The sequence below is a fragment of the Cherax quadricarinatus genome, chromosome 28 (genome assembly GCF_038502225.1).
Source record: "Cherax quadricarinatus isolate ZL_2023a chromosome 28, ASM3850222v1, whole genome shotgun sequence".
Classification (NCBI taxonomy): Eukaryota; Metazoa; Arthropoda; class Malacostraca; order Decapoda; family Parastacidae; genus Cherax; species Cherax quadricarinatus.
Window position 1 is genome coordinate 12,178,170 of NC_091319.1, and position 24,665 is coordinate 12,202,834.

Sequence of the window (24,665 nt, forward strand, 5' to 3'; positions counted from 1 at the left end):
CATAGTTTTAAGGCGAGGTATGATAAAGCTCATGGGGCAGGGAGAGAGAGGACCTAGTAGCAATCAGCCAAGAGGCGGGGCCAGGAGCTGTGACTCGACCCCTGTAACCACAAATAGGTGAGTACACACACATATACACACACACACACACACACACACACACACACACACGCACAAACACACACACACACACACACACACACACACACACACACACACACACACACACACAGATCGCCAGTCATAAAATGCATAAATTGTGTCGTGAATCCCTGGATTAATGACCTCGTTATCACGGTAATAAAAACAGGCAAATAATCCTCATGACAATTTTTTTTTGCCCTTTTGAAAAATGAAGTGCTGAAATAATAGCACTTTCAATTATTTTTTTCTAAATTTTTTGTTTATGTGTTACTAAGAAAACTGATCATCATTTACGACTGACGAACGTGAATGAAGTGAATGAAGCTACACGTAAGCTTATGAAAGCTTGATGGCTTGATCAAGCTTTTCTTAAACGATATGTTATGATGATGCTTTTCTGCTGCCAAACGATATGTTAATATCACGCTGTTTTACTTGTCTTTGTTTACAAACAGTGTACGAATGCACTTAATTGGAAAGCTTAAGAACGACACGCGTGTCGTTCTTCAGTTGGGTGAAATGTTGTCTATAATGTTTCCATGTTTAATGTTTGTGTTTTTTTTTCCATCATGGTGCCAGCAGCTAATATCACTGTCATCCCCTGCGCCTGCTCATTTCCGCTGTTTCTTTCACAAATAATGCACAAATAACCTGCACATAAAAGAGAGAAGCTTACGACGACGTTTCGGTCCGACTTGGAAACGTCGTCGTAAGCTTCTCTCTTTTATGTGCGGGTTATTTGTGTATCGTTCCAGTCACGGTATTGTGCCTTTTTGTTATTCACAAATAATGCTGCAAACTTACAAATTATTTTTCTTCTCTTCCTAGTTTTTAGTGTTTGTTTTGACTCTCTCGTTGTTCAGGTTTTATGAGAGTGGTGTGGCACTTTTATCTACTCTTGCGCTTATATTACCCGAGCAATTACCCTGGTGTTAAATATGAGCGAGCCAGGATTTAACATTTTCTCGAGGACGTTTACGGGGTGTGTGTGGGGTAGTGCGTTTATGGTCTTAAAAAGAAGTCGTACGGGCCCATCGTATGCAATAAGTCAAAAGCGGACAAAACATGGTATGCGAGCCGCATACGGTTGAATAGTTTAACTAATTCAATGGGAATAAATCCAGATTTAATCCCTCCTACTGGGTATTGTCCCATTGAGCCTCACTCAGTGGGCAAACGACTTTCATGCAGCTGGGAATCCATCGCTCAACCACGTCTGTTATAGGTAGTCACCGCATTATGCATCTGTCTACAGGTGGCCCACGATAGACGCATTTAGGGATTCATGCAGCCTTTTATCATTTAAAATGTTTTATTTTATTATTCGATTCTGGCTTCCCTTTCTTAACGTTTCATACAAAGAGATATCCATTTTATTCTTCAGGTTATATAGAATAAATCAAGAAAGCGTTCGAGTTAGTGTAATTCCATCCCCTAGTGGCTTGTTTTCCATAGTTTGGTTCGAATGTTTGCGGTTGTCGTGCATGGCAAACATAATGCTTCAATACATGGTGGTGTAAGAGCAACCCCAAGTAACGATCAGATCTGCACGCCTGTTATGCACGAATCTACAACCGTTTTCTTTAAAGGTGGCCCTCTAACCCATTTATTGTCGCACACTTAAATAATATTGAAATTTGCCAAAAATTATCTCTTTACATGTATAAGATTCGTTTCCTCTATCCTTTATATAATTTGTGAACAATTTATTATTATTATTATTATTATTATTATTATTATTATTATTATTATTATTATTATTATTATTATTATTATTATTATTATTATCATTATATTCAAGTTGAAATCCTGCACTCGTAAGAGTCGTACAGCGCCTAAGGAACGGGAAGTAATCAAGTTTGATCCTAGGAATAAGATCATAGTATACAGGTGATATCACAAAATGCAAAACAACCACTGTGAAAAAATAGTGAACTTCCAAGCGCTTTCGTGATTTCCCATATTACCAATAACCAATAACATCTCAGCCTTATAAGCCTTCCCACAGTCCTATTATTTTTACAGGTCCTTGATAATGTGAGAAATTACGAAAAAGCTCGGAAGTTTATTATTTTTTTCACAGTGGGTCTTTTATATAAATAAAATATCGAGTTCTTTTAAGTTTGAGATCAGATACACAAACATTGCGATCGTCAAATGTATTCCATGTTCATTTATAGTGGAGATAACTTCCCATTTAAATGATAACTTGCTTCCCTTCTCTGTGTCCACGAGGCAGTGGCTGTATAGCTTAGTCGGCACCTGTGTAATGGGCTGCACAGCACCCGTGTAATGGGCTGCACAGCACCCGTGTAATGGGCTGCACAGCACCCGTGTAATGGGCTGCACAGCACCCGTGTAATGGGCTGCACAGCACCCGTGTAATGGGCTGCACAGCACCCGTGTAATGGGCTGCACAGCACCCGTGTAATGGGCTACACAGCACCCGTGTAATGGGCTACACAGCACCCGTGTAATGGGCTGCACAGCACCCGTGTGATGGGCTGCACAGCACCCGTGTAATGGGCTACACAGCACCCGTGTAATGGGCCGCACAGCACCCGTGTAATGGGCTGCACAGCACCTGTGTAATGGGCTGCACAGCACCTGAGTAATAGGCTGCACAGCACCCGTGTAATGGGCTGCACAGCACCCGTGTAATGGGTTGCACAGCACCCGTGTAATGGACTGCACAGCACCCGTGTAATGGGTTGCACAGCACCCGTGTAATGGACTGCACAGCACCCGTGTAATGGGCTGCACAGCACCCGTGTAATGGGCTGCACAGCACCCGTGTAATGGGTTGCACAGCACCCGTGTAATGGACTGCACAGCACCCTTGTAATGGGTTGCACAGCACCCGTGTAATGGACTGCACAGCACCCGTGTAATGGGCTGCACAGCACCCGTGTAATGGACTGCACAGCACCCGTGTAATGGGCTGCACAGCACCCGTGTAATGGGCTGCACAGCACCCGTGTAATGGGCTGCACAGCACCAGTGTAATGGGCTGCACAGCACCCGTGTAATGGGCTGCACAGCACCTGTGTAATGGGCTGCACAGCACCTGTGTAATGGGCCGCACAGCACCGGTGTAATGGGCTGCACAGCACCCGTGTAATGGGCTGCACAGCACCTGTGTAATGGCTGCACAGCACCTGTGTAATGGGCTGCACAGCACCCGTGTAATGGGCTGCACAGCACCCATGTAATGGGCTGCACAGCACCTGTGTAATGGGCTGCACAGCACCCGTGTAATGGGCTGCACAGCACCCATGTAATGGGCTGCACAGCACCCGTGTAATGGGCTGCACAGCACCCATGTAATGGGCTGCACATCACCTATGTAATGGGCTGCACAGCACCCGTGTAATGGGCTGCACAGCACCTGTGTAATGGGCTGCACAGCACCTGTGTAATGGACTGCACAGCACCCGTGTAATGGGCTGCACAGGCAACGATATAAAATATATTTACCTGTGCACTTACTGTACTATTTTGAAATACAGTGGAATCCCGCATAACGTTATTAATCCGTTCCTGAGAGCTCAATGTTATGCGAAATTATCGTTATGCGAATTAATTTTCCCCATAAGAAATAATGGAAATCAAATTAATCCGTGCAAGACACCCAAAAGTATGAAAAAAATTTTTTTTTTACCACATGAAATATTAATTTTAATACACACAAACTTAAGAAAACATGCACAGTTACATGACACTTACCTTTATTGAAGATGTGGTGATGATTGATGGGATGGGAGGAGGGGAGACTGGATGGTTTTAGTGTTTAGAAGGGGAATCCCCTTCCATTAGGACTTGAGGTGTCAAGTCCTTTTCCGGGGTTGCTTCCCTTCTTCTTTTAATGCCACTAGGACCAGCTTCAGAGTCACTGGACTTCTGTCGCACAACATATCTGTCCGTAGTGGCCTGTACCTCTCGTTCCTTTATGACTTTCCTAAAGTGTTTCACAACAGTGTCAGTGTAATAGTCACCAGCAGGCTTGCAATAGCTGTCTGAGGGGAATTTTCATCCATGAAGGTTTGCACTTCAAGCTACTTTGCACAGATTTCCTTAATCTTTGAAGTAGGCAACTTCTTCAATTTCTCTCTCCCCTCCTCCGAAGCAATTTCCTCAGGTGTGGCCTCTTGCTGTTGAAGTTGATCTAGCAGCTCATCAGTGGTTAGTTCTTCATTGTCCTCCTCCAACAACTCTTCCACATCCTCCCCACTAACCTCCAACCCCAAGGACTTCCCCAATGCCACAATTGATTCCTCAACTGGCATACTCCTCTCAGGGTTAGCCTCAAATCCTTCAAAAGTCCATTGGTCTACACATTCTGGCCACAGTTTCTTCCAAGCAGAGTTCAAGGTCCTCTTAGTCACTCCCTCCCAAGCCTTACCTATAAGGTTTACACAATTGTGGATATTAAAGTGCTCTCTCCAAAACTCTCTTAGAGTCAATTGAGTTTCTGAGGTCACTACAAAGCACCTTTCAAACAGAGCTTTCGTGTACAGTTTTTTGAAGTTTGCAATAACCTGCTGGTCCATGGGCTGCAGGAGAGGAGTGGTATTAGGAGGCAAAAACTTCACCTTAATGAAGCTTATGTCCCCACAAAGTTGCTCTGCCAAGTCTGTAGGATGGCCAGGGGCATTGTCTAACACCAGGAGGCACTTAAGGTCTAATTTCTTTTCAGTTAGGTAATTTTTCACAGTGGGGGCAAATGCTTGGTGTAACCAGTCATAGGAAAAGTCCCTAGTGACCCATGCCTTATTGTTTGCCCTCCACAGCACACACAAATTAGCCTTGAGGATATTCTTTTGCCTGAACGCTCTGGGAGTTTCAGAGTGATACACTAATAAAGGCTTCACTTTGCAATCACCACTAGCATTGGCACACATGAGAAGAGTAAGCCTGTCTTTCATAGGCTTATGTCCTGGGAGTGCCTTTTCCTCCTGAGTAATGTAGGTTCTGCTTGGCATTTTCTTCCAAAACAGGCCTGTTTCGTCACAATTAAACACTTGTTCAGGTTTCAGTCCTTCACTGTCTATGTGCTCCTTGAATTCATGCACATATTTTTCAGCTGCTTTTTGGTCCGAACTGGCAGCCTCACCATGCCTTATCACACTATGTATGCCACTACGCCTCTTAAATCTCTCAAACCAACCTTTGCTGGCCTTAAATTCACTCGCATCACCACTAGTTGCAGGCATTTTTCTAATTAAATCCTCGTGCAACTTCCTAGCCTTTTCACTTATGATCGCTTGAGAGATGCTATCGCCTGCTATTTGTTTTTCGTTTATCCACACCAATAACAGTCTCTCAACATCTTCTGTCACTTGCGATCTCTGTTTCGAAAACACAGTTAAACCTTTGGCAAGAACAGCTTCCTTGATTGCCGTTCTCTTGGACACAATAGAAGCGATGGTTGATTGGGGTTTACTATACAACCTGGCCAGCTCGGAGACACTCACTCCACTTTCATACTTAGCAATGATCTCTTTCTTCATCTCCATAGTAATTCTCACTCTTATTCCTGTAGGGTTGGCACTAGAAGCTTTCTTGGGGCCCATGTTCACTTATTTTTCAGGTGAAATCACTATAAAAAGGCTGTAATAATACGAAATGTTCCGATTGTATGCTTGAATGTTACCGCGGAGGCTGGCTTGTAAACAATGCCACTGGCAGAACAAGTGAAGCTGAATGTATCGCTATGCGGATTTAACATATGCGATGCCAACGTTATGCGGGGGTCCACTGTATTTATTCCTACTCCTATATATTGGATTATAACGCAGTAAACCTGTACTACGACAAAAAAAAGTGTGATAAAATCCGGTTAGTGGTTACTGGAGACCTTAAAAATCACATTTAAAATCCACCACTGTGTATTTTGTCTCAGCAAACTAAAAAGCGGAACGCAACTTGTACATGAAAGCAATTCGCTGATCTCAGACATGCGAGGGGAGATTAGTTAAGTGCAGGAATGAGTGGTTCAGGGCAAGAGTAGTTACAGAGTCTGTTTTCCATTACCCTAGCAAACGTATGTATTTGAGTGTTTCCCGTTAAGATCATAGAATTTAATGATATGAAATCGTAAAAAAATATATATTTTAGAAACTTAACGTTCTAACAAACACTGTCTTGTTTCACTTACAAAGTGCATTACTGTAATATGCAACATGTTGTTTACTCCTGTTCTGGGAGTAGTAGCGACAGGTTCTATACCATCCTAATGCACTCGGGTAAATTAAGTGTATTGAGAAGGTGGAGAAATTTTGTTATTTTGTATTTAAGCACATTTCCCACCGTCTTTTTTTTTTTTGCCGTTGCTCCACTTGAACTCAATGATATTACAACTGGCGAGTGTGTGTACTCACCTACTTGTGACTGAAGGAGTCGATTCACAGCTCTTGGCTCCGTCTCTTTAATGGTCACTATTCGGCCCAGTCTCTACCTGCTCAAAGAGCTCTCTCCTGATTTGTGTGTGTGTGTGTGTGTGTGTGTGTGTGTGTGTGTGTGTGTGTGTGTGTGTGTGTGTGTGTGTGTGTGTGTGTGTGTGTGTGTGTGTGTGTGAATTAAACGTTCGGTACCAAACTGAATACTAAATGTGCGCCATGGCAGATGATGTATGCATGACAGAGTCACAGAGGTTAAACCCATTATCTCTCTCGCTAAGTAACGACATTAGAACTTTTTACTATACAGTACATTGTTTCACAATTGTAATTCACTTGAGTATATATATGTTCATTAGAACGTGCCCGCTGGTGCCCCTCCTTTTAATGTTGCCTGAGAGTTTACAAGTAAAAATTACAATATATTAGAGTTGGCACTCTAAACTTTTCTGCCATCATGAATAAATTATTTTGTGTTATATTTCTTAGGTATATATTAAATTCTAGTTTGTTAGATTTTGTGACGGTGTTAAATATTATTCTGGCATATCGTGTTACTGTATTTTATTACCGTCTCTTTTATCGACTGGTTTATTAATTTTAAAGTTTGTCGACAACATGAGGGTCAATAAAGACGTGACAACATGAGGGTCAATAAAGACATGACAACATGAGGGTCAATAATGACGTGACAACATGAGAGTTAATAATGACGTGACAACATGAGAGTCAATAAAGACATGACATGAGGGTCAATAAAGACGTTTGTCAAGTGAATACAACCTGTCAAGGATACAGTTAATTTATAACACAGGAATTAAAGTTAACTAAAAGTGTATACATAATTATACAGTTCCCCAAGTGTATATACACTGCAGTTGTTAGTATATACACACCAAGATTGATATACCTTTATAACATGCAAAGTGACCTTCCGGTACGTTGTGTATATTATATTACTCTATGTAATATTAAATTCTGTACGTCATAGTTGACTAGGATACATACGGTCTATTAGGGGAATAAATCACAATAAAACGAGTTACAACAAACATGAAGCAACGCCTCGGGAAAACAATTAACCGAATAGAAAAACTTGAGTGCTTCCTCGCGTTTACGAAAGCAGTTTAGTGTTTCTCTTCGATTTTCGGATTGGTACCTTTCCCAGTGATATTCTCGTAATCTCAATATTCATGGGAAACGTTATATATATATATATATATATATATATATATATATATATATATATATATATATATATATATATATATATATATATATATATATATATATATATATATATGTATATATATATATATATATATATATATATATATATATATATATATATATATATATATATATATATATATATATATATATATTTGTGTGTGTGTGTGTGTGTGTGTGTGTGTGTGTGTGTGTGTGTGTGTGTGTGTGTGTGTGTGTGTGTGTGTGTGTGTGTTGTGCCGAATAGGTAAAACTTGCTATTTTGGCTTAAATAGCAATACTCTTCTTGCCGAATAAGGCAAGCGAAAATTTGTGTATGCAGTAATTTCACAAAAATCATTCTCAACGTAACGAGGAAATAGATATTTCATTGTTTGTTTATTATTAAATTGTTCTAAACTTATCTAAAATATATTTAGTTTGATTAGGTTAAATTAAATTGCGCTTGTTATAATAAGGTTAGGTAAGTTTTCTATGATTCTTTTGGAACAATATTATTAATTTTTACATCAATATAAATGGAAAAAATATCTTTAAATGTATAAGAGAAAATTTTAGAAAGGACTTAATTTTAAATAAGTTCATGCTAATTGACCAGTTTTACCTATTCCGCACGACATAAACATTAAATATATATATATATATATATATATATATATATATATATATATATATATATATATATATATATATATATATATATATATATATATATATATATATATATATGTCGTGCCGAATAGGCAGAACTTGCGATCTTGGCTTAAATAGCAACGCTCATCTTGCCATATAGGACAAGTGAAAATTTGTGTATGCAATAATTTCGCCAAAATCATTCTGAACCTAACGAAAAAAATATATTTCACTGTGTTTGTTTAGTATTAAATTACTGTAAACAAATCTAAAATATATTTAGTTAGGTTAGGCTAAAATAAATTGAGCTTGTTATGATAAGGTTAGATAAGTTTTCTAAGTTCTTTTTGGTGCAAAATTATAAATTTTTTCACCAACATTAACGAAAAAAATATATCTTTGAACGTATAAGAGAAAATTTTAGAAAGGACTTAATTTAAAATGAGTTCTTGCTAATTGACCAGTTTTACATATTCGGCACGACATATATATATATATATATATATATATATATATATATATATATATATATATATATATATATATATATATATATATATATATATATATATATATATATATACATATATATAATACAACCATGTGTACCCGATTATAATCCAAAGTTATACGGTGGAACTGTTTGGTTTTATTGGTTCAGAGTTCAAACTATATTTATTGAAATAAATCTAATTTTTGTTAAGGAAATCAATACATTTATCATTGTTTTTGTCACAATCGCCAAAGCCAGAGTTACCAACATTACTGCCACCAACTACACAGTAATATAAATTATATCCATTTTAATAACACTAACCAAATCTACCAATAAACCCCTGAGCCATAAATTCCTTACCAATAAGTCCAGTGTCAATAAATCCCTCATCAAAAACCTGTCTTCAGTAAATCCGTAACCAATATGTCTATTACCAATATCTTCTCCTCCAATATGTCCATAGATTAATCCAGCGTTAATTAATCCATCGCCAAAAAATCCCTTGCTAGCAAATCTTTCCAAATTATTATCATAACTCTCTCCACAAAAATCAGCCTCTCCTGACCCACTCAATTAAAATAAACTACATCCACTTAACACAAAACAATCAAACATCACCTCCTGAAGCTTATGGCACTAAAACATCACCTCTATAAACCGTTCCTATCCAAAATAAATTTCAGGAGACATCTCCCACACCAAAACTTTCTCATCAACATCTCATTAAAAGAAAAATATCGTCACTAGAACTACCTAAATGAAAAACCATCAATCATCAACAGCATAGACTACCAACAACCAAAATAAATCGACAATAAAGATACCAGCAACCAAAACAAATCAACAGTAAAGATTGCCAACAACTAAAACAAATAAAAAATGAAGATTACCATTAACATAGCCCTGTTTCCTGATGATCTCTCTCTCTCTCTCTCTCTCTCTCTCTCTCTCTCTCTCTCTCTCTCTCTCTCTCTCTCTCTCTCTCTCTCTCCCTCTCACTCTCTCTCGCTGCTAAGATGGTCAGCGAGGTCCGGTCCCCTGAACTACACTAGTTCCAGATGGTCTGTGATGTCTGTCTTCCGGAACAGACCAAGCAAAAATAGTCTTGGATGGGGACACGAAGTCTGGTGGCCATAAACAAAACGCAAAAATAAAGAGCCAAATAAAACTGAAAAAAAAACCTTATTAAAAAACGTGATCAAGTCACGGCCACAAATATAATAATAATAATAATAATAATAATAATAATAATAATAATAATAATAATAATAATAATAATAATAATAATAAATTATTAGATTATCACTATTTCCAAAATCTCTTGATTATGGTAAGATAAAATCTAACTAGAGTTCTCATGGAAAATGCCACGCAAAATTTGATCCTTATTGTAGGATAATAACAACATATATTATAACAATATATTTATTAATGTTGTGATATGAACAACAAAATATTTAGCCAGGTCAAGAGGAGTGAAAAAATAGTTAATAGTGGTCACGTGGTGAGGGAACACGGGAATATACATGCATCACTAAGGACACTAATTAATATATTCATGAGAATTCCCGGTGTGATTCGTATATATGCTAAATATTAGTCATTTCGAGGACCACAACACCGCCACTAACACGTAGGTACTTATTTTAAAATAAAAATGAACACTTGCTTAATGCACATCATATGTTTTGTAGTAGCTGCAGTTTATATACATATATATATATATATATATATATATATATATATATATATATATATATATATATATATATATATATATATATATATATATATATATTTCTCTACTATCAAACAGGTATGCAAATCTGAAATCTGCATTCCAGCACATTTTCTGGAGTTTTAAATAAATGTTTCTGCAGATTTGTCGAGTGCACAAAGCCTCCTGTCGGTGGCCTGAATAGCACCAGATGCTAATCAAATTGCACACAACATTTTACCTTTACTATTCATCTCAGAGGCACCAGACGAAGCTCTCCTGCTCTCGGCGATACTTCCATGACAAGATCACAATTTATATAGTCAAATCTTCAGTTTATTTTCTAAGATTATGGCACAGACGCACTCACACACACACACACACACACACACACACACACACACACACACACACACACAAACAAACACACACACACACACACACACACACACACACACAAACACAAAAACACACACACACACACACACACACACACACACACACACACACACACACACACACACACACACACACACACATACACACACACACATCACAAATACGGACTTCCATAATTTTTAAACATTCAACCACACACCCACACTAATACAGATACATACATACACGCAATTACAAAATGCGTTAGCCCTGATTGCTATAAGTTTTGGTTAAGAAGGAAATATCATCATAGTTACCAAGGATGCTTGAGTATAAACCCGTTCATAAAAAGCGTAAAATAAATACTTTAGATATATGTAAACCTGTTTTCCTTTTCGCAGGAGAGTGGGTTATGGTACCATTTTATAGTGGTATCTCAGCTGGGGTGGAATTTTATCGTGGATTTTAATTCCTCCTGCAAAAGAAGGTTGAAGTGCCATAATAACCTTGCGCTATAGTCCACTTTGCTTCTGTAAATTAATTTGCATACATGTGGAGTATTTTATGCTGCAGTATTCGTGAACTCGCTTGCACTCAAACATTCTTGGCAACTGTGAGGGTACTTATTCGTGTCTGTTATTTTATTGTAAAACTACGTTTTAGCAAAACTCTTTTAGATAACTTGTCACTGAATATGTTAAAAGAGGCGGAAAGCCCATGGCAAAATAGTGTGACGAAAGCTTATTGGATCTACTTGAAAATCGATATGGTATGTGAAAAAGCACGAAGAGTGAAGGAAACTCTGGTACTGTTGTAATAAGAAGAATAGTGTAAATAATTAGACAGGGGAGAAAACTCAACAGAGAGGGGCGAGGGGAAAAATGGAAAAAATAGGATATTTAAGAGAAGGGGTAGGAATATGAATGGAAAGGTGGAGAAATAAACGATATATATTTACAAGCATATGGAGAAAGAGAGAGAGAGACAGAGAGAGAGATGGACAGGCACATTATTACAATTACACAAAGAGGGTTCTCGTTATAACCTAGGAACACCCTGTGGGTAAGCATAACCCTCTTATATTTGACTCTGAGCTCTTCAGATTACACCCAATTCCCAAAGCAATCATGGATACATGTAAGAACGTGAATATATAAAAAAAAAACAGATGGGATATAATTTTAAAAATTTGTGCTAATAAATCAGTAATGAGGAATGCCAGGGGTAAGTAATACTGCATTTTATTTCCCGAAGTACGAGGAGGGAGACATAAAAAAAAACAGTGACTGAAAACTCTAGGGGAATACCTACCCACATTTCACTTACTCCTGGATCCCTTAAAAAACAAATTTCGTTCCGTAAAACAAACTCGTAACTACTTATATAAAATATTTTTTCCAGAAATCAAAAACACATATTTATAAAGTGGGATGAATGTTTAATTTAGTGATTTTGATTGCTAGATTTCCCGTGGATTCTGAATGAAAAGTTTTTTAATAAATTTGTGTGTTTACATTTATATATATATATATATATATATATATATATATATATATATATATATATATATATATATATATATATATATATATATATATATATATATATATATATATATATATATATATATGTCGTGCCGAATATGTAAAACTGGTCAATTAGCAAGAACTCATTTAAAATTAAGTTCTTTCTTAAATTTTCTCTTATACCTTTAAAGATATATTTTTTTCATTAATGTTGATGTAAAAATTTATAATTTTGCACCAAAAGAATCTTAGAAAACTTACCTAACCTTATTATAACAAGAACAATTTATTTTAGCCTAACCCAACTAAATATATTTTAGATTTGTTTACAATAATTTAATGCTAAACAAACACAGTGAAATATATTTTTTTCGTTAGGTTCAGAATGATTTTGGCGAAATTATTGCATACACAAATTTTCGCTTGTCCTATATGGCAAGATGAGCGTTGCTATTAAGCCATGATCGCAAATTCTGCCTATTCGGCACGACATATATATATATATATATATATATATATATATATATATATATATATATATATATATATATATATATATATATATATATATATATATATATATATATATATATATATATATATATATATATATATATATATATATATATATATATATATATATATATATATATATACAGAACAACCACTCTAAAAGAATAGAGAAATTAATTCCAAGCGCTTTCGTGACTACTCACATTATCAAGGAACTATGAAAGTAAAGCATCCAAGGAAGGTATATAAGGGGTCTGGCCAACACCTCACTATCAGATCCCACAACGGTTAAACACCTGACGCGCGCCGGCCCAACTGGACAGGTCCTTTGCACAACTCACCCACAAACTATTCTACCCAAGAAAATTTTAAAAATTATTATTTGTCCAGTGTATTATTAAATTCTTCCCAAATTCTATTAATTATAAATGGATCTAATTTATATAAACCAAAGGAAATATTCATATTATTGTCAAAATTGCTTTTTATGAATTTCTCTATTCTTTCAGAGTAGTTGTTTTGCATATTCTGAAATCACCTGTTTACTGTGATCTTATTGCAGATATATATATATATATATATATATATATATATATATATATATATATTTTTTTTATTATCACACCGGCCGATTCCCACCAAGGCAGGGTGGCCCGAAAAAGAAAAACTTTCACCATCATTCACTCCATCACTGTCTTGCCAGAAGGGTGCTTTACACTACAGTTTTTAAACTGCAACATTAACACCCCTCCTTCAGAGTGCAGGCACTGTACTTCCCATCTCCAGGACTCAAGTCCGGCCTGCCGGTTTCCCTGAATCCCTTCATAAATGTTACTTTGCTCACACTCCAACAGCACGTCAAGTATTAAAAACCATTTGTCTCCATTCACTCCTATCAAACACGCTCACGCATGCCTGCTGGAAGTCCAAGCCCCTCGCACACAAAACCTCCTTTACCCCCTCCCTCCAACCCTTCCTAGGCCGACCCCTACCCCGCCTTCCTTCCACTACAGACTGATACACTCTTGAAGTCATTCTGTTTCGCTCCATTCTCTCCACATGTCCGAACCACCTCAACAACCCTTCCTCAGCCCTCTGGACAACAGTTTTGGTAATCCCGCACCTCCTCCTAACTTCCAAACTACGAATTCTCTGCATTATATTCACACCACACATTGCCCTCAGACATGACATCTCCACTGCCTCCAGCCTTCTCCTCGCTGCAACATTCATCACCCACGCTTCACACCCATATAAGAGCGTTGGTAAAACTATACTCTCATACATTCCCCTCTTTGCCTCCAAGGACAAAGTTCTTTGTCTCCACAGACTCCTAAGTGCACCACTCACTCTTTTTCCCTCATCAATTCTATGATTCACCTCATCTTTCATAGACCCATCCGCTGACACGTCCACTCCCAAATATCTGAATACGTTCACCTCCTCCATACTCTCTCCCTCCAATCTGATATTCAATCTTTCATCACCTAATCTTTTTGTTATCCTCATAACCTTACTCTTTCCTGTATTCACCTTTAATTTTCTTCTTTTGCACACCCTACCAAATTCATCCACCAATCTCTGCAACTTCTCTTCAGAATCTCCCAAGAGCACAGTGTCATCAGCAAAGAGCAGCTGTGACAACTCCCACTTTGTGTGTGATTCTTTATCTTTTAACTCCACGCCTCTTGCCAAGACCCTCGCATTTACTTCTCTTACAACCCCATCTATAAATATATTAAACAACCACGGTGACATCACACATCCTTGTCTAAGGCCTACTTTTACTGGGAAAAAATTTCCCTCTTTCCTACATACTCTAACTTGAGCCTCACTATCCTCGTAAAAACTCTTCACTGCTTTCAGTAACCTACCTCCTACACCATACACTTGCAACATCTGCCACATTGCCCCCCTATCCACCCTGTCATACGCCTTTTCCAAATCCATAAATGCCACAAAGACCTCTTTAGCCTTATCTAAATACTGTTCACTTATATGTTTCACTGTAAACACCTGGTCCACACACCCCCTACCTTTCCTAAAGCCTCCTTGTTCATCTGCTATCCTATTCTCCGTCTTACTCTTAATTCTTTCAATTATAACTCTACCATACACTTTACCAGGTACACTCAACAGACTTATCCCCCTATAATTTTTGCACTCTCTTTTATCCCCTTTGCCTTTATACAAAGGAACTATGCATGCTCTCTGCCAATCCCTAGGTACCTTACCCTCTTCCATACATTTATTAAATAATTGCACCAACCACTCCAAAACTATATCCCCACCTGCTTTTAACATTTCTATCTTTATCCCATCAATCCCGGCTGCCTTACCCCCTTTCATTTTACCTACTGCCTCACGAACTTCCCCCACACTCACAACTGGCTCTTCCTCACTCCTACAAGATGTTATTCCTCCTTGCCCTATACACGAAATCACAGCTTCCCTATCTTCATCAACATTTAACAATTCCTCAAAATATTCCTTCCATCTTCCCAATACCTCTAACTCTCCATTTAATAACTCTCCTCTCCTATTTTATATATATATATATATATATATATATATATATATATATATAGTATATATATATATATATATATATATATATATATATGTATATATATATATATATATATATATATATATATATATATATATATATATATATATATGTATATATATATATATATATATATATATATATACAACAACACTGCGACTAGCCGAGGATTCGAACCCATGGACTTTTGTCCCTACCTCGTGGTGAGCGAAAATCACATGACGCCTTACTCCACTGAACCACACAATCCAAAAAGAACCAAGCACCCAGCCAAGCTAGGTGTGTTACTCCTGGTCCGAGGACTTACGATGGTGTTGGTGCCTCTAAGCTAATTTCATTCTTATCCTCGTTTGGTGTACTAGCCTCCACAAGCAGTGTATATATTATTCTGACCCCGGACGAGTGGTACTGCGAATAGCCAAGGAGTCGAACCCATGCTGCTTTGGCCCTCCTCATGGTGAGCGAAAGAAACATGACGCAGAGCATCATGTGTCTTTCTGAAAAAGGTGAGAATTTGATGCCACTTGTTCCCCTGATTTTGTCACTGACCAAGCAAATGGTACTCTCACTAACCTTTCAATGTAAACATAAGATATGGAATCATATCACCTTCATTAAGAATACGTTCCCTCGAGGACCTGACTCAAGGAGAACATTGGCGCAATTATTACTTGTACTCACCTTCCCTCGCGGACCTGGCTGGAGGCGAAGATGGTGCCATCATCGGGGTTAAGGGAGAAGAGAGGATGAGGGGAGCCCACCCAACGGAAGGTCTTATCTGCGAGGTCCCAGTCATCGGGGTCATCCACGTAGATGCGACCCAGCGGAGCGTCCAAGCCTCCTCCCTGAGTAGCCAGGGCAAGATGATGTCAGGGATGTCACTAAAGGGATGTGTGTGTGTGTGTGTGTCCTCAAGATTAATGCACGAAAACAGTTACCTTTTTTACGTACGAAATTATCAACTCACAAAACAAGAAGCAATTCCCCCACATTCCGCCATGGTTGGACGCTGAACACACACACACACCCATACGACGGCAGCACACTCACGGCAGTGTACAAGTGAAAACTAATCTATTTGCGCACTCGACACATTAATTAACAGCAAAAACGTAAATTTTATTTCACCCGGCCATTTGATACATCCCAAGCCATTGAACCGCCGTTCGCCGGTCCTCCCTTTCACGATCATCGCTCTGACGATCCTTAAAATACCGATTAGGTAAATGAATTCCGAATCAATGAATTTTGAATCAACGAATTTTGAACCAATGTTTAATGACGAATTCTAGTAAAATTGTTCATTATGAAAGGACAAAGCCAATAATGCTGTCCAAACAAAAAAAATGTTCGCTTATGAATGTGATATACTAGTATAGAATTACAGTCATATATGCACCTAATAATGTAGTAAAGATATTTATATACAAAAATTTATGAATCGTCCTGAGTTGCCCCAGTGTGTGTGATATTAAATTATGGGTGTATATATATATATATATATATATATATATATATATATATATATAGTATATATATATATATATATATATATACATATATATATATATATATATATATATATATATATATATTATATATATATATATATATATATATATATATATACAGAGAGAGAGAGACAGAGAGATAGAGATAGATAGATAGATAGATAGATAGATAGATAGATAGAGAGAGAGAGAGAGAGAGAGAGAGAGAGAGAGAGAGAGAGAGAGAGAGATAGAGATAGATAGATAGAGAGAGAGAGAGAGAGAGAGAGAGAGAGAGAGAGAGAGAGAGAGAGAGAGAGAGAGAGAGAGAGAGAGAGAGAGAGAGAGAGAGAGAGAGAGAGAGAGAGAGAGAGAGAGAGAGAGAGAGAGAGAGAGAGAGAGAGAGAGAGAGAGAGAGAGAGAGAGAGAGAGTGAGAGAGAGAGAGAGAGAGAGAGAGAGAGAGAGAAGGTATAAGAGACATCCTACCACCTATAACCCGAACTTGCACAGGCAAGTCTGTAGGCATATGGGTGACGTTCAAAAGTGGGCCATTGCTAAATGGGAGGTGGACATTAAAAGAAAGCTAGCATCAGGTAGGGTAGGCTTCAAAACCTGGTGGTCCCTGGTCAAGGACAGACAAGGTTATCTGCTTGATGAACTCATTCCACCTCTAAATCGACAGGATGGGACCGCCTCTACTAGTAGTCAAGAGAAGGCGGACCTCTTTGCTGAACACTTTGCTACCAAAATGCAAGTTCCTGATCCAGCAAGGGACCCTCCTTGGCTAGCTGCAAGAACTGTGTCAAAACTGTCAGTGGTGACAATAAGGCAGGAGGAGTTGCATTTCCTTCTTAAATCGCTTGACCAAGAAAAGGCTGTGGGCCCAGACAAGTTGAGCCCTAGATTGCTGAGAAGATGTACAGACCAGCTAGCAGCACCTCTAACTCGCATCTTTCAGCACTGCCTAGTACAGTGTAAATGGCCCTCTCTATGGAAAGAGGCAAATGTAGTCCCTGTTCACAAAAAGAAGAGCAGCGCAGAAATCAGCAACTACAGACCAGTGTCACTCCTGTCAATCACTGGTAAGATCCTTGAGACAATAATCTCAAGACAAATGACAGAGTTTTTTGACTACCACTCGCTATTTTGTGACAGTCAGTATGGCTTCAGGAAAGGTTACTCCGCTGCTGATCTGTTGTTAAACCTCTCCACTAAGTGGCACCAGTCATTGGATGAATCCAAAGTGTGGTAGCACTGAACATTGCTGGCGCTTTCGACCGGGTGTGGCACCAGGGCCTCTTAGCCAAACCTCAAGCACTGGGAATTGCAGGCTCTACGTTATGTCTCCTCAGTGATTATCTTCATGGTAGATTTCTAAGTGTAGTTCTCAATGGAACGGAATCAGCAAGACATCCTATTGGGGCAAGTGTTCCACAAGGAAGCGTACTGGGACTATTGTTATGGAATGTCTACTTCAACGACCTTCTTCATCTCATCCCAGAATCACATGCATATGCAGATGACTGTACACTGACATTCACTAATTCAAGAGAAGAAATGCCAGTTGCTCTAATCTACATCAATCACCAGCTGAGAGCTATATCAGCTTGGGGAAAAAGATGGCAAGTAACATTTGCACCTGAGAAAACACAAATGATGATCGTCTCTAGGCACCATGATGGTAATGCTGGTGCAGTAGTAAGGATGAATGGGAGGGTGTTGGCACCTGGAGAAGAAGTTGATATCCTTGGGGTGAAATTTGACTCCAAACTAACCATGAAGAACCATGTTGTAAATCTTGCAAACAAGGCAGCCAGGAAGCTTACAGCACTTCGCTGTATCTCGCATCTGTTTGACAGTAGGGGTTGCAAGATTCTGTACGAGGCACAAGTACGCTCACACCTTGAGTATGCTCCACTTTCTTGGTTTGCCTGCCCCCCTCTCATCTGCGACTGCTTGACAGAGTAGAGAACAGAGAAAGACGTCTCATCTCTCGCCTGGACCCATCCTGGATAGATCTGTCATTTCAGCAGAGCCTTCAACATAGGAGGGATGTGGGTGGCCTTACTGTTATGTACAAGGCCAATATTGTCAAAGTACCATACTTGGATCCACTTCGAGGACAGCGTGAAACAAGTTTTATGCCACAAGACGGGCAGAAAGCAGCAACTTCACTCTGGCTGTACCCTTCTCCAGAACATCACTCCATCTGAGATCATATATACTTAGGATGACTCGAGTATGGAACACATTCGTGCAGCATAATGATGTCAACAAGATAAAGTCATTTGATCACATGAAAATGCTGGCCCACAGATGACTCCAACTTCATCCTGTTCCCTACTTGTATGTCTCATAACAATAAAAATTCCTTCAAATGAGCTGATGTAGGTAACAGCTCTTAGCTTGCCAATAAATTTAGGAATCCTTAACCTGTAAATAGCTTGTCAATAAAGCTAGGGATCCTTAACCTTGTCAAACCCTGTGTAAAAAGAGAGAGAGAGAGAGAGAGAGAGAGAGAGAGAGAGAGAGAGAGAGAGAGAGAGAGAGAGAGAGAGAGAGAGAGAGAGAGAGAGAGAGAGAGAGAACTCTGTCAACGGAAACAAAGAGGAGAATGTATGAGAGAAGAGTTATACCAACGCTCTTATATGGGTGTGAAACATGTAGTGGTGAATGTTGCAACAAGGAGAAGGCTGGAGGCAGTGGAGATGTCATGTCTGAGGGCAATGGGTGGTGTGAATATAATGCAGAGAATTCGTAGTTTGGAAATTAGGAGAAGGTGCAGGATTACCAAAATATTATCCAGAGGGCTGAGGAGGGGTTGTTGAGGTGGTTCGGACATTTAGAGAGGGTGTAACAAAATAGAATGACTTCGATAGTATATAAATCTGTAGTGGAGGGAAGGCTGTGTAGAGGTCGGCCTAGGAAAGACTGGAGGAAGGGGAGTAAAGGATGTTTTGTGTGCGAGGGGTTTGGACTTCTAGCAAGCATGCTTGAGCATGTTAAATAGGAGCAAATAGAGACAAATGATTTTTAGGACTGTTGGAGTGTGTACGCTGAGGTCAGTGGTCACGTGTGGTCATACCTGCCTAAGCTCTTGGGAGTTAGCGTGGGCTGTTACCAAGCACCTTGGCTTGTTGTAGTGCTTTTTAATCTCTGGTTCATGTGTTGAAGAAGGAGATTCTACTTCTTCAGGAGGAAAATAGGAGGCTGAAGCTTCGCATAGATGCGTTCGGGAGCGAGTGTGAGAAGGATTTAGCTGGTAAGGTAGGAATGGTCACCAGCAGTGATAGTGGCAGCCACTTTAAGTGGCAAGTGGTTCACAGTTCAGGAAGAAGGAAGATGAGGTGAGTTAATAGAGAAGATGTGAAGGTAGGAAATCGATTCTCTGTTCTCCAAGACGAGTGTACTTCAGTGGTTAGTGAGGTTGAAGGTACCACTGATTCCCCTGCTAATCAAGGTAAGAATATTTTAATAGTAGGCGATTCTCAGGTAAGATATATGGACCATGCATTTTATAACAGAGACAGAAGAGTCAGACAGAGAGTGTGTCTCCCTGGAGCTGGTGTTGGTGACATAGTCCGCAGGTTGGATAATATTATGGCAGGTAATGGGAACAAGCCCATTATCTGTCTTAGTGCTGGGGGTAATGACACTGGGAAGGGCAGGAGAGAGGAACTGCTGGATAAGTACAAGTCAGCCATAGAAGTAGTTAGGTCTAAGGGAGGGATCCCAGTCATATGTAGCATCTTGCCTAGAAAGGGAGTGGGCAATGAATGGATGTCTAGGGCAATTGGTATAAATTGCTAGCTAGACAGGCATTGCAAGAAACTTGCAATCCCATTCATTGATAACTGGGACCTATTCTTTGGCAAACGTGATATGTTTGCAAGGGATGGGGTTCATCTCTCTGGGAATGGAGTGGTCGCATTAGCCAATTCAATTGAGAGGGCAATTGATGACTTGTCTAGGAATTTAAACTGATAGATTATAGAGGTATGGGTGTTTGTGGGAAACAATCAGGCTGCAGCATTAGGGTTAAAAACAGCACTTATTACAGGGATACCTCAGGGATATGTTTAAAAGACAATATTCAAAATAAAGTTGCTAGTAATGGCGAATCAATTGATCAACAAACAAAGAGAGATAGTAGAGGGCAACGAGTGACTAGCTCCCTTAAGATTTACTGTACAAATAGTAGGAGTCTAAGAAATAAGATAGATGAGCTAAAATTACTTGCAAGTGTAGGTAATATAGATATTATTGGTATAAGAGAGACCTGGTTCAACCTGAAAGATAGAGAAATGCCTTCTGAATGCAACATACAGGGTTATAAACTATTCCACACTGATAGGGTCAACAGGAAGGGTGGTGGTGTGGCGATGTATGTCAGAGAAAATTTAAATTGTTGTCTTAGACAAGATATAAGATTAGAAACATCGAACACAGAATCTGTTTGGCTACAGTTTCTCGAGGGACGTGCCAAATTAATTGTGGGTGTGATTTATAGGCTCCCAAACCTTGACAGGGAGTGCAGTAAGCTGTTATGGGACGAAGTTCATAAGGCATCTAGATATGAAAATGTTGTGATAATGAGGGATTTTAACTTTAGACAAATTGATTGGAACAATATGACAGGAAATCTTGAGTCTAGTGACTTTCTTGATACTGTTCAGAGTTGCTTTTTAGAACAGTTTGTGACAGAACCAACTAGAGGAAACAATCTGATTGACTTGGTTCTTGCCAACAAAGATTCACTAATTAATAATCTTGAGGTTCATGGTGAGCTTGGGGAAAGTGATCACAAATCACTTAGTTTCAATATATCATGGAATTCCCAGATAACTGCAATCAAATCTCTGTCCCAGATTTTCGCTTGGCCGACTTCATGGGACTGAAAAATTACTTGGGTGGGCTAAATTGGGATGTCCTGACTATGGGTCAGGTATGTGATCTTGGTTGCCAATATGACGTTTTTCAGAGCATAGTACTAGCTGCCCAGACAACTTTTGTTCCGAGTAGGGAAATTAGATCTAACAAAAATGATCCCAAATGGATGAACAATAGATTAAAACATCTCATTGGTCAAAAGAGAGGCATATATAGGCGTATCAAAAGAGGGGATGGGCAGTTAAGAAATCAATATATTCAATTAAAGAGAGAAATAAAAAAAGGAATAAGAAAAGCAAAAAGGGATTATGAGGCTAAGGTCGCAAGAGATTCAAAGACTAACCCAAAAGGGTTCTTTCAGGTATACAGAAGTAAGATTAGGGACAAGATTGGCCCACTTAAGAGTAACTCTGGTCAGATCACTGACAGTGACAAGAATATGTGTGAAATTCTAAATACCTACTTCCTCTCAGTTTTCACCCAGGAAAATACTAGCGATATTCCTGAAATAATAGATTATATAGAACAGGACGATAATAAACTATGTACGATTGCGGTAACTAGTGACATGGTCCTCAGACAAATAGAGAAACTAAAACCTAACAAATCCCCAGGTCCTGATGAACTGTTTGCAAGGGTGTTAAAGGAATGTAAAGAGGAACTTAGCATACCTTTGGCTAATCTTTTTAACATGTCACTACAAACTGGCATAGTGCCTGATAAGTGGAAAATGGCAAATGTAATACCTATTTACAAGGCAGGTAGCAGGTCCTTGGCTTCGAACTATAGACCAATAAGTCTTACTTCCATAGTGGGAAAATTTATGGAATCAATAATTGCAGAAGCAATTCGTAGCCATCTTGAGAGGCACAGATTGATTAATGAATCTCAACACGGTTTTACAAAGGGGCGTTCCTGTCTTACGAATTTACTAACTTTTTTCACTAAGGTGTTTGAGGAGGTAGATCATGGTAATGAATATGATATTGTGTATATGGACTTCAGTAAGGCTTTCGATAGGGTTCCACACCAGAGGCTATTGTGGAAACTTAGGGCACACTGAATAGGAGGAGAAATTTTTTCCTGGGTAGAGGCATGGCTGACAAATAGACAGCCGAGAGTTTGCATAAATGGGAAGAAATCAGAAATGGGTCACGTCACAAGCGGTGTTCCTCAGGGGTCAGTGTTGGGCCCGTTGTTGTTCACAATTTACATAAACGACATAGATGAGGGAATAAATAGCGACATAAGCAAATTTGCTGATGACACCAAAATAGGCCGTCCAATTCACTCTAATGAGGACATTAGAGCACTCCAGGATGATTTGATTAGACTGACGCAATGGTCGGAGAAGTGGCAGATGCAGTTTAATATTGACAAATGCAAAGTTCTAAATGTTGACAGTTAAATAACCATTCCACATATAAACTAAATGATGTAGATCTTAATACTGCCGATTGCGAAAAGGATTTAGGAGTTCTGGTTAGCAGTAACCTAAAACCAAGACAACAGTGCATTAGTGTTCGCAATAAAGCTAACAGAATTCTTGATTTCATATCTAGAAGCATAAATAATAGAAGTCCTCAGGTTGTTCTTCAACTCTATATATCCTTGGTTAGGCCTCATTTAGACTATGCTGCTCAGTTCTGGTCACCGTATTACAGAATGGATATAAATGCTCTGGAAAATGTACAAAGGAGGATGACAAAGATGATCCCATGTATCAGAAATCTTCCCTATGAGGATAGACTGAGGGCCTTGAATCTGCACTCTCTAGAAAGGCGTAGAATTAGGGGGATATGATCGAGGTGTATAAATGGACAACAGGAATAAATAAAGGGGATGTAAATAGCGTGCTGAAAATTTTCAGCCATGACAGGACTCGCAGCAATGGTTTCAAGTTGGAAAAATTCAGATTCAGGAATGATATAAGAAAGCACTGGTTTGGTAATAGAGTTGTGGATGAGTGGAACAAACTCCCGAGTACAGTTATTGAGGCTAAAACGTTGTGTAGTTTTGAAAATAGGTTAGATAAATACATGAGTGGGTGTGGGTGGGTGTGAGTTGACCTGACTAGCTAGTGCTGCTGGGTCTGGTGCAGTGCTCCATCCTTGAGTGGAGATGACCAGGCTGGGTGGGTCATTGGGATAATCCGGAGTGTGGGTCATTGGGATAATCCGGAGTGTGGGTCATTGGTCTAATCCGGGGGGTAAACATGGACCTGCTCCGCTTGGGTCAGTAGGCATGTTGCAGTGTTCCTTCTTTCTTATGTTCTTATGTGGTAACCTGCAAAAGTCATTCAAAGATTGTACTGACGAGTGATATTAATTAGCAAGATATTATTATTTTTTAATATGTTGTACTCTAATCAAGGATAATGATTGACGTTTGTCGTACTCTGTCCCAGGCTGAGGGACCGAGTACGTCAAACTCCTTCTTCACTGATTGGCGGAAAAGAGTACATGTGTTGGAAATGTATCTCATACGTCTTCTTTGAGTGAGAGAGTGGGAGAGAGAGAGAGGGAGAGAGAGAGAGAGAGAGAGAGAGAGAGAGAGAGAGAGAGAGAGAGAGATAGAGAGAGAGAGAGAGAGAGAGAGAGAGAGAGAGAGAGAGAGAGAGAGAGAGAGAGAGAGAGAACGAGAAAATACAAATAAGAGTAACACACAAACCCGGTTACTC

General features: G+C 39.0%; 1 protein-coding gene across 3 annotated transcripts in view; it reads right to left on the minus strand.

The window, feature by feature from the left end:
• Window positions 1-24,665, minus strand: part of LOC128693161 (putative neural-cadherin 2) — a 919,455-nt gene that overhangs the window by 49,041 nt on the left and 845,749 nt on the right. For all 3 annotated transcript variants that reach the window (XM_070089401.1, XM_070089402.1, XM_070089403.1), the window contains one exon: window positions 16,286-16,449. In XM_070089401.1, the coding sequence (XP_069945502.1) occupies window positions 16,286-16,449 (164 nt within the window). The remainder of the gene's footprint in view (window positions 1-16,285; window positions 16,450-24,665) is intronic.